Here is a 12,225-nt window from a genome sequence, read left to right as displayed (position 1 = left end):
GGGACATGATCAGTAAATATGGAATATTTTCCAGGAGGTGTGAAGCCCCCACTACTTCACTATCCTACCGGTCCTCTCAGGCCTGCCAACAGCAATTGCAGGCCCCAGGGCCAGGGCCATCCCTAGGGGGGGGTGCGAGGCCCAGGGCGGAAGCGACGTATCCTTGGGGCCCAGAGAGGTCACCCTGATTCGCCTTACCCTAGGGACGGCTCTGCCCAGGGCAGAACAATCAATGGGCCCCCGAGAAAGGTCCGTCTGACATTTGGGCGGTTCTGCGCCTGTGCTGGCTGGTGCCCAGGGAGCTGCTGCTGGCTGCACTGCTGGGTGCACTCTTCGGGCACAGCCAGGGCTTCTACATGCCCGCCCAGCTGCTTTCGCGGCTGCCAGTACCGCCCCGCACGCACTTAGGAGCCTTGCAGCCTGCCTGGGCAATTTAAAAGGGCCAGGACTCCCAGCCGCCGCTGCTGCTGCTGCTGCCGCAGTACCAGCAGCCAGGAGCCCTAGGCCTTTTTAAATCACCCGGGTCCGTGGGTAGTTGCCCCATTTGTTCCCGTCCCATCCCATCGGCAGCCCGGTGTCCTCCAAAGTAGCAACCTTGGGGGTTTGTGGCCCAGCATTTTGAGCATGAGATGAAGTATCAGGAATGCAGAGTTCTAATACCAGTTCATACACCAATTATTGCGGTCTTGAACAAGGCACTTAAATTCTGTACTTTAGCTTTGTTACCTGTAAAATGGGAATGAAAATTCTTAGACTATGTAAAGTGATCTGCTCAAGAGAAGAACTGCAGAAGAATTATTTTCAGTCATTACAGTTGAAAACTACTAGATTTGAAACTTTTTTCTGGTTTGAGAGGTTTTTCCTATATTAGTGTATGGGGAACAACAGGAAAATGGGTAAAGACTGGTAATGTTTACCCACTGTTTATTATTAACATCCCAAATACTGGCTCTCCTCCAATTCTGTTGCTCCTCCCTCACTATCTGCTCTAAAATCTTCCCCTCATATATTACACCTCTAATCTTCACCCTGCTCTCATAGCGGACCTTTGTGTCTTTCAAAAAACCAAGAAATATATGAAACAGAAATTCTGTTTTTATTGAGAGAAATGCTTTTTTGAGATCAGTAATTTACTCCCTTTTCCTGAGGTTTCTATCATCTCTCCCTCTTTCTTCCTTTCCTCCATACCCTGAAATGGTCTGATGTAAATACTTGTTTAGCATCAGGGTATGGTAGACGACAGATGTGAAAAAATACATATTTTGACTAACAGAATAATTTAGTGGTGCAGAGTGACAGTTGTTAGTATGCCCAGAAATCTGAATTTAAAGCGTGAAACAATTATTGAACTGTTCAGCAAATCACCTGGTAATTTTCTTTATTTTAAGCCTTTGTTTTTTTAAAATGGAAATACTGAGTTACATTAAGATATAAACTTCATATGTAACATTAACTCCATCCTAATATTGTGTTGTGTGTGAATTTAGTTTTTAAACATTTTGAGAGAAATATTTTTTGCTTGTAAAGCATCATAGCACATTATTAAATAATAATAGTAATAATATGGATACTGTTAGAGTATGACCCTGAGAGGTGTTGAGCTCCCTCCTGTCCCACTGAAGACAATGGAAATAAAGGATGGTCAGCACCACACAGTACTGGGCTCTTAATAAGTGATACAGTTAATTTCAGTGTTCCTGTAGGCAGCAACAAATTGGGATTTGTTACATAAATTCATTCTGTGATCCTGAATACTAGAAAACTCAAAATGTGAACTTTGACCTTTCCATCAGAGGTCACCAAAAGGTCAACAGTCTTCATCAGATTTCAGTCATTGGAGTGCCCTTTTCAAGCTATATTTTGAAACAAGTGCCCCTTTCAGCTACAATTTTGAACTTCTGAATGCTCATTCTGGCTGAACCATGGATTAGAACAAACACATTTGATATTTCTCTGAAACGTCATCAGTCTAACAATTTATACAAATTATATTAATTTCTTCCCTGGGGTGTTTTTGTTGGGTAGGAGACTTCCAATTTGGAGAAATTAAGGGCATTTATAGGTCAATGATTCTATTGATTGCATTTTAGTTAAGAAATCATTTGAAGGTACGAGGACTGCAGGTGCCAACATAAACAACCATGTCCAACTGAAGGGTGGACTGCTGTTATCTAGAAAAAAATGAAGTCTAAAGAATAGTTATGTTCTTTGCCCATAACATCTCCTCCTAGCTCCTTATCAATTGGATCCAGCTATTACCCCTATTAACTTCCTATGAAGATGGCTTAAGGTAGGACACAAAAATGAGGAGTTTAGAACTTTTTAAGGACAATTTAAAATAAATTTAAAGCAATATGCATTTCTTTGTGTTTTAAATATGGATGTACATAAAAATAGGAAACCCTCAAACTTGGTCAGGTTAATATATATTTTAAATTAAGAAATAAGAAATGGCCTTATGCGTGTCACAATTAAGCTCTTAGATCCTTAAAAATTAAATAAAATTTAAAAATGTAAATGCATTTTAAATATTTATGATGTTGTTTTATTCTTCTGCATTTCTCTCAAATCATCCAAACAAGTCAGAATGGTAAATCTCATATTTGTTTCTAGTAGTTTCCAGTCAATTACACTTTTAGGTTCTCATGTACTTGCACTGTGTTGAAATGTCTGAGCTGCAAACACTACATGGAAATATTTATTTGTTTCAATGGGAAGTAAAAAGAATCATGACATCATTTCTGTTTGTCTTAGGGTTTTGTAAAATGTGATTATTGTTGAAAAAAGCTTATCACAAAACCTAAATTTTGGGACATATTTAAGTTGATATTATCCCTTTCTTCCAAAACATCATTGATTCTGCATAAGGAGAGAGAGTGAGTGTACACTAAGGGCCTAATCCAATGACCACTCAAGTAAATAGAAAAACTCCCGTTGACTTTAATGGGCATTGGTCAGGACTAAAAATTCATCAGCTCGGACCCTTGACTTATAATTTATAATCTTTTATTAAAAGATAACTCCTCCAGAAGTATACTATTTTTTTTTTAAAGCGGCTTCTACTCTGTGGGAAATCAACTGCATATTGAAGAAAGGACATTCAGAAAAATGAAATGGGGTCTCCTTTTTAGAATGAGGAATTTATTTCTCTTTCTTCACTACATATTAAGATACCTTTATATCTCAAAATAAATAAATAAATAAAAATAAAAAATCAATGGGAACTGAGTCAGAGGAACTAAGACAACACTGATAGTGCAGGAAAACAATATTTAAGATAATTCTTGATAATGATTCTGACAACAGTGGACTACGGTACAATGACTTTTAAAAGCAAGACAGGAAGTCCAAGAATCCACAACAGAGAGGAACTATTTATAGAACTTGAGGAGTATGTAGCCATTCCTCTGTTGAACATTTCCATAAGGAAAAAAAGAACATTTCCCATAAACATGATAAGAATGAGGACTACAAGTCTGTACTGTTGATAAGACATAAAAAATCCTTTAGACTTCTCTTCATATAGTTACGAAACAGCTAGTCCACTATGTTTAAGGATATCATCAAGCTTTCCTTTATAAATTCTAATTTTCAAGAGAGTTTAAAACAACAAAAATCATTTTTTGAATAGAAATCTGATTGCCAAAGAAATAATGAACACAACAGTTGGTTGATTTGATTATACCAGAAAGGCACTGCATAAAATAGAAGTCATTCACTTAATAACTGAAAGGAAACTATTATTGCTTGTACTTTCAAGAGCTGTCTTTAATATATAGCCATCTGAGGGAGGATTAGGTCTTTCCGACATAAAAATGCTTGCCTTTTAAAGGTTTATCAGTGCTATATTTTGTAAGAATGTGGAGCAAATAAAGTTAATAGTTCAGTGATGGTTTCAGTTTCTATCTAACATTTGAAAAAAGAGCCATGAACTGTCACATGCCTAAATATTACAATAATTGGACAGGGACAAGACCAATAATATATTGGCAGAGGCACAAGAACATTAGCTCAATTCAATACACAGACTAAATCCCTAACATCTGGGACATATTCAGCTCTGTATTCACATAGCTCCATCTGCATCAGGAAGCTCACTGCAGCAGACAAAGAAACACTTGTTTAACTGCACCTACCTGGCCTGTCCATCAAGTTAGCATGTGAGCCTGCACTAGCCTGCCATTATACCTCCTTCTGATCTTCTGGGAGCAAGGAGGGAAGACATCCTTGTGGGGTGAATCCCCGTTTCCCCATCTAGTTCTCCTCTGCTACCATGCTCATTGTACATGGTACCGATTTTTGGTAGCTGGAAGATAAGGTTTCCTTAGTTCCCAAGTTGGCAATATGGGTCATATGAGGCCCTGGTCTGTTAGTGAGGAGCAAGAGCAGCAGGGTTTTCCCCATCCTATTGCTCCTGAAATATGGGAGTGAGGTGTTCTCCTCCCCTAGAAAATGCAAGGGAGCTTGGGTGGGGAGCAGACCTTACCATGACACCAGTCCCCCAACAGGGAATACAGGCATACAAGCCAGCTGACAGCCCTAGATAACTGTCTCTTAACAAACCTGGAAGGCCTCCCCTCCCCAGGCTGTTTCACAGGTTCTTGAACTTTTGGGGGAGTCCAGTGAAGTGGCTGATAGGAATGCCTGAATCGGAATAGCAGCTTATTCACCCAACCCCAATACTAATGAACCTTTTGCTAAAATTTGTTTCAGCAATTATTTACTGCAGTTTAAGTTCTCAGTGCATGAGGCACCCACTCAAAGCTTGAGGGACCTATGGCTGAGAGGGCAATCTTTATTGCTTTGTAAGTTCTCAGTTTATATGCTATCATACTAATATTTACAATATACATACTGTTTCTCAGCTACTGTAATTCTCTCTATGAATGAAATTCTACTACACCTCTACCCAGATATAACGCGGTCCTCAGGAGCCAAAAAATCTTACTGCGTTATAGGTGAAACCGTGTTATATCGGGGTAGAGGGATTAGAGTATACAAAGAAATGTGCTTCGAAATTTTACGAGGAAAGATATGTTTATTCCTTTAGGATAAAAATGTTTGTAAACTTGCAAACTAAATCATTTTTGTTAGTAGGGGCAGAGGGTCTCAGGCGGGGGCACGGGAGGGAGGCAGGAGCTGCGCGAAGCAGCGGCTGCAGCAAAACCGCCCAGCCCGGTGGAGGGGCCAGGGAGCGGGAAGCACGGAGCTGGGGCCGGGGCTGCAGCACGGACCTGCTCCCTCCGGTCACAGGCACCCAGGCTGGGGCATGAACTCCCAGCCATGAGCCCCCCCGCCACAGCCCCGCCGCGCTGCCCCTGCATGTCTGAATCGACCCCTGTTCCCCTTCCCCCCGTGGCCCCATTATCCAACCCATCTGCCCCGGCCCGGCACCCTTACTTAACACGCTGCTCAGAGCGGCGTGTGGGAGCCAGACACGCTGAGGCACTGATCCACCGGAGCGCGCAGCCCCACCCCCCAGAGCACTGCTTTACCGCATTATATCCGAATTCGCATTATAGCAGATCACATTATATTGGGGTAGAGGTGTATATGTAGTGGATGAACACAAGGCCAATGTCCCATCTAAGGCAAGGTGCCCAGGGCTATATTTCACTGTGTTTGAATAAAGGTATTATTCTCTGTTTCCCCTCTATATGAAGTTTGCCTAATTCCTGACCAATTTGGGTATCTTTTCAACTGTTAACCAAAATACTGTCACTTACATAATAATGTACATGTTCTCTTGTAACTGTAAAAATGTTTATATTATACTTGCCAACCAGGAGTGTGATTAAAATGTTTTACCTTTTCATGAATTTCTTGTGTGGACTGAGCATCACAAAATGCCACCGTGGCTACATCCTTCAGAATAGGCATTTCTACTGTACAATCCCTGCCATCCAGCAAAGCTACCAAAGGGCGTGGGTGCATGGGCCCATTCATGATCGGAGGTCGAATGCCTACAATGAAATAGAGAAACAGTATTATTTATAAATCGAGAACACCCATTTTTCAAAAACAAATTAAAGTTAACCTCTATATTTGTATGATAGCAAAGAAACATTTCAAGAGATAAAAGCCAGTAAATTAGGAACCGACTTGTTCTCAGCAGCAAACAATAAAAACAAGAAAATGCTGGGAAGCAGACACTTGACAGGTTTGCGTTGCTACATTCTGAAGCAATCGAGTAAAGTACTAGAGCAGCCTCAAGATCCTAGGCCCTGAACTGCAAAAGACTGAAAACAACAAGGAAATAGTACAGTCATTTGCTAAAGACAGGACCTCACTGCACTACTGAGTAGCATCTGTACAAAGCTTGGGTCAGGTGTCACTCTGACAGGATTTCACCAACTCTGAAATCTCAAAATAGCGCAACAAAAATATTCTGCAGGCAGGTGACAGTGAAATTTATAGAACAACGTAACATGCATTCAGTACACTGAGCATTCAGTTTATGATTACAGATAATGATCTGCCGAGACTGAAATCACACTGAGAAATAATTAATGCAATCCTGTGTGATTTGCTGAAGAGCCAGTGTAAAAGTTCATAATGCTGACCTAAAGAGTTCTCTTTTAAAATTTATGAATTTCGTAAAATTCTTCTTTGAGCTTTGTCAAAATTGATGCATCAGTACTTGGTTTTTTCCCTAAAAACAAAACCAATAGCAGCACTTAGGAACAACAGTATGATAACAAAGAAATATACATATTGAGTGGTGGGGGAAAGAATGAGTTAAGGATGCATTGTTATTTATTTTCAAGATTCCAAGATGCTAGAAATGAAAAAAATATTTAAGAAACATCATGAAAATATTTTGAGTATCTTTTTAATGGCACAGAAATTATAAGTACGCAAACCTGATTGAGGAAAGATTCCTGTAAACTTCAATAATATTAAATCATTACATTTATAGGAAAATGACTCTCTCAAAGAGACAATGAAAAATGAATACAAGAGGTAGGGAATACTGTAGTCTTTTCCACTACAGTACATACAGTTTGAACTACTGCAAGAGAAGCAGTCTTGAAATTCCTCATGTATCCATTATAATTTCTATACATGTGTTGTAGTATGAATTTTATATGCTTCGCATTTGCTAAACAATTAATCTTAAAGCTAATGCAAGAGAGCAAGGGGGGGATGAGGGTCCCTGCCCCCTGCACAGGTTCCTTGTTTCATGGGGCAGAGCGTGGGGGGCTGAGCAGCCTCTGTGGGACTGCTACTCAGTCTACTGTGCAGGTGGGTGGAAAACAGGGGAAGCCCTGACTATCCCGTGGAAAGTTGCCGGCCAAAAGAACCGAGTTGCTGTGGAGGGGGATCTACCACGGGCCCATACTAATAGTGGATTACTTCCCCACTAGAGCTGAAGTGCGGGGGAGTGGGAGTGGGGGAACCATTAAACAAATGGTGACTCAAAGTCACAATTCATTCTCTGGTCTGTTCCTGGGGCAGCGCGGCTACTTGTTGCCCCTTACTCGGCAGATTTAAATATACAGTCTAGCCCTACAGTATGATTTCATATTTAAGCCATTTACTTGCTCAAAGAGTATTTTGGTGAAAAAAAGTATTAAAGTCAGCAAAATTTAAATCCGCTTAATACTCTTTCCAATTATTCCTATATTCATGCTTTTTCAGATGGCACAAAATCCCTTGAGAGGCATCTAGAAATAACTCTTGGCTTCATTTTAAATATTACTAGATAATTTTGTCCTCTTTTCAAAAGCAAACAGCAGCAGGATCTCTCAAGCTTAAAGCAGGAGGGCAATGGATTTTACAAACCCCTTCGTATCTGGTCGCCGCCTAAATCTGTTTGGCCCCATTGCCTTCCCAACAGACTGGTCATGCCAATGGAGTGATATGATTACATGGCCGTCCAACATCTTGACAGATGAAAGAACGTGTGACAAAGTTAGTCTGATAGTGGTGCTTAGTGATGGCATGGGAAAAGAAAATGGAGTAGCAATGGCACTCTGTGGATGAGATGCTCATGAAAACCCTTCTCTCTCAAGAAAGGACCAAGCATATCAATTTTCATTATCAATTACAGTGGGTCTCCTCCTTGGTAAGACAGCAGGCTTCTATTTAGTGATATTTCTGGCACACACCACCAAGAATTTCAGTGCTCATTTCAATATACATATACTTGGATCAGCTTCAAAAATTAAGTATGATAGAAACAAAATGTAGAGCTTTTCTTTTTGGCTCTTCTTGAATCATGTATCTAGGATAGCCTAATAGTCATTTGCACCATCCACAAAGGACCATGCGTTATCCTTGACATTGGTAGTATTTTCTTATAAATACATCATACGCTAGTGCATGACACAGAACGTATAACTTAACAAATATATAACTTAACACCAGAAATTTACTTCCACTACCCTGACAACTACTGATCCTTTTCAATGGGAACTTCACTGAAAGCCCCCACTGTAAATTCACCTGGAACTTTGCCATGCTTTCAAAGTAAAGTAACTTACAGAATCCCTGCTGGTATCCTGATATGTAACCCAAAGTGCAATAAAGTACAATCACACTTTGAAAATGAACTGTAAAAATAGTAATTGTGGGATTCCAGGTTTATTGCCTTTCTTATCAACTGGTCACCTAACAAGTAAAAGATGTTTTTTCTAACCACCAGTCCAGCAAACCTAGCCTGGGTCTGAGAGACAAATTGGATTCTTTTTTGGCTCATGCCTCATCACCAGTAATAAAGATACTTGCAACCAGAACTTTGGACCAAAACTACAGATGATGAACAAGCCAATATATATAACTCAGAGGAGCCCTCAAAAGTATGTCTCTCTCACCAACAGAAGCTGGCCCAATAAAAGATATTATCCCATCCACCTTGTCTCTCTAATAGTTTTGCAACACTAACATGAAAGTAACAAAATTTATTTTTGTCAGTAGGACAGCAGATATGACTCTGAATAAACACAGAGTGCAGAATGGTTGAAGAAGAAAATGCCATTTTTACAATCACTTTCCAGACAAAGCCCATCTTAAGAGTTCACAAAATACTGAACTGCTAACTCAATAGAAAACCACTTTTTAAAACAGGGATTCCTCCAAAAGGCGATCACTAAAAAAATACACAAGGCCTGGTTCTGTTTTCATTTATGTCAGTGTAACAACATGGATTGTAACTGAGTTACACCTGACAGGTTTCAGAGTGGTATTCAGTATCAGCAAAAAGAACGAGGAGTACTTGTGGCACCTTAGAGACTAACAAATTTATTTGAGCATAAGCTTTCGTAGGCTAAAGCCCACTTCATTGGAGGCATGCAGTGGAAAATACAGTAGGAAGATATGTATATACATACACATACATAGAGAACATGAAAACTTGGGTGTTGCCATACCCACTGTAACGAGAGTGATCAGTTAAGGTGAGCTATTATCAGCAGGAGAAAAAAAAACCTTTTGTAGTGCGCCTCTTTAACATTGGCATAAGTGATGTATCAGACTCAGGCCCAAGATATAAAAGGAAAGGTACCAAAATTACGAAGTACACTTCTACTCTACAGAACTTCAGATTGGGTGTAGCCAGTAGTCCTCTCAGAATTTAAGCCTAACCAATGACTTTGACCATGAACACCCAGCTAATCCTTTGTTTGCCAAAGTGCTCCCTAAACTTCAGGCTAGATTTCCTGTTGCACAACTTCTCAGCATAAATACCATATAACTGAACTACAGACTAACTCAACACTTAAGTGAATTTACAGTAATTTCATCTTAATGGCAGTAACCATTTGAAGTTTACATTTGACAAACATGGTTTCACTATGAATCAGAGTCTTCTGAACAAGAAACCATTTCTTCCACCATTTGGGTGCATTCTGTATATATCTTATCTAGAAATGTCATGGTGTGCCATGTGTCTGGTCTCTGCAGCAAGCCCTCAGAGTGGCAGGATAAAGAAATGTGTAATCAAGAGCAATATTTTCCACGCTTGTATTAAAATAAAATATGCAACCTAATGCCAAAAAAAGAATAACTTTAATGTGGATAAAACGGGATTTTTCAACCACAAATACTAACTCAGATTTAAGAGCCAATTTTGCTTGGTTGGCTTTTGCAGGTATATGGTATATCATAGAATCATAGAATATCAGGGTTGGAAGGGACCTCAGGAGGTCATCTAGTCCAACCCCCAGCTCAAAGCAGGACCAATCCCCAACTAAATCATAATATAGGTAGAAGAAGAACTTTCAAACCATCTACCCCAGATCACAGCAGCTTCACAATGTATGATCAAAAAAAAATCTCAGTTTATCCTAACTCCAAACTTTCAGGAACCCCTACCAACCTGACATATTTTAATCTGAGCTTGATTTCCAGGATCATGAATTCGATTTCTCAATGCTTTACAATCTTCAGTATTCTCAGGGAAAATAGCATCCTGTCACTTGATCCTCATTTCCATGTCTTTAACTTTTCTTGCAGTCTCCTGTAATCTTGAACCAAAGCTTTTAAACTTCTTATCCACTGCAACCTCTGTAGCCTGGATCGTGTTCAAATTTTTACTAAAAATTAAACACAAAAAATACATTAAAACAACATTAAGGGTCTGACTCATACGCACAAAAGCGAGGAAATTCAAAGTTGAAGCTTCTCACGGCATCCTTACTTTTCCCCCTTTCACTGCTAGTTTTCCACCACACCTGCGGTGCGCTGCCATCATCCATTAACATTCCACTGAAATCAATGGAATGTTAAGACATACATGGAACATCCAGCAGCACAGCAGGGGCACGCACTGTAAATGGACATACCTGGAATGTTCAGAGCAGCCATGTGATAAACTTTTTGCCTAGGTGTTGTAGGGTTCTGAGGACAGTTTGTGATCTCCTGTACCATACGGTGCTGGAAAAGCCAGACACATTACTGTGCATTAAAGATGGAGTGAGAAGACTTAACTCTGAATTTGCTGGTTTTGGTGGTATAAGTCAGGCCCTTAATGTTATCTAAATGTATTTAAGAAAAGAATCTTCTGCTAACAGCTCTAAATTCAACAGGCCTCATTCCAGCAATCACTGACACAAGTCTGTCTTGTCAATACATAAAATCATTAAGGCCAAAGTTTCAGCACCACTACAAGGCAATTGTGTCAACAACTGTTCATGTTTTACTGAAATAAAAGATAAATAATACGACAGTACAATACGCATTCACATGCACAGTAGCTACACATGTGAAGAGTAACTATTACATATGGACACATAACAGTGCCTTTTAGAACTGAATATTAGGATGATTATTAAAAGAAACCAAAACACACATTCAAATCTAGTGTGAAACCAGTTTTCAGTTACAGAATCAGACACAGGGTGAACCTAATACACAAGCAATGTGAGTGATTGCTTGGGTCTTCACACAGACTTGGGGATTCATGCCTGATCACCTGCTCTGGCACTAAGTTTGGAGAGGAAGGCATCTCATGCCCAATTCCCCTCATTCCTCTAGTAGTTGTGCCCTACAAATCATCCATCCAGCCCTTACATGAATCCACAGCATTTATTTTTCTTATTCTCTGGTAACTTAACAAATGGATAAGCCACCTAAAATTTGTTAAACAAAAATCCCAACACACACACACCCCATCGTTGCTGAACTAAGACCTTGTACACCAATTTTCAACTAGGGCTTTTTGGTGAAATAAAATGAAAGGTAGACGTAAACGCTGATGCTAAAATGAAAAATTCTCTGGGTCCTTAACAGACCATCTGTATTTTAGTCACTGATACTTTATTTTAAGCACTTTCTCAGCAACTATCACATAAAAAAAAACTGTAAGTAAAGTAGTCAGATTACACAAATAAAGGGAGATGTCTAATCAGGCTATCATTTGCAGCCATTCATTGGTGTTTAAAAACAACATAGAAGAAATAGAAGAAAAACAGCTATTAAGATTAACAATATTATTTTTACATTTGTCTGCCATTGCTTAACGTAACACTACAAGAATCATTAATTTTTGTCAAATAAAGCATCGATGTTAAAATGAAAGGGACACTGTCAGGTTTGTAGGCCTGAAATTTGACCTACCTTTCATTTTCTTATATCTGTTTGCAAAGTCCATGTAATTCTTTAAATGTGTTTTTCTTTTTTCAAAACAAATGCTTCAATTCTCTTTTTTCTGAAAAATATATCAATGCCAAAAAGCACAACACTCATGAGTAACCCTATAACAACAAACCAGAATGCAAGTGAAAA

The 12,225-nt window shown here is 39.4% G+C and overlaps 1 protein-coding gene across 22 annotated transcripts in view; it reads right to left on the bottom strand.

The window, feature by feature from the left end:
• Positions 1–12,225, bottom strand: part of CTBP1 (C-terminal binding protein 1) — a 429,621-nt gene that overhangs the window by 46,528 nt on the left and 370,868 nt on the right. For 13 of the 22 annotated variants that reach the window (XM_073342801.2, XM_073342803.2, XM_073342802.2 and 10 more), the window contains one exon: positions 5,809–5,963. In XM_073342801.2, coding sequence (XP_073198902.1) covers positions 5,809–5,963 — 155 coding nt within the window. Of the gene's footprint in view, positions 1–5,808; positions 5,964–10,318; positions 10,536–12,057; positions 12,149–12,225 lie in introns of those variants that run through there. The other 9 variants (XM_073342814.2, XM_078852600.1, XM_073342812.2 and 6 more) reach the window with 2 other exon arrangements.

Source organism: Lepidochelys kempii, chromosome 4 (genome assembly GCF_965140285.1).
Source record: "Lepidochelys kempii isolate rLepKem1 chromosome 4, rLepKem1.hap1, whole genome shotgun sequence".
In the NCBI taxonomy this organism is placed as follows: Eukaryota; Metazoa; Chordata; order Testudines; family Cheloniidae; genus Lepidochelys; species Lepidochelys kempii.
The sequence above is the reverse complement of the archived record's forward strand: the minus strand, read 5'-3'. Positions and strand labels throughout refer to the sequence as shown.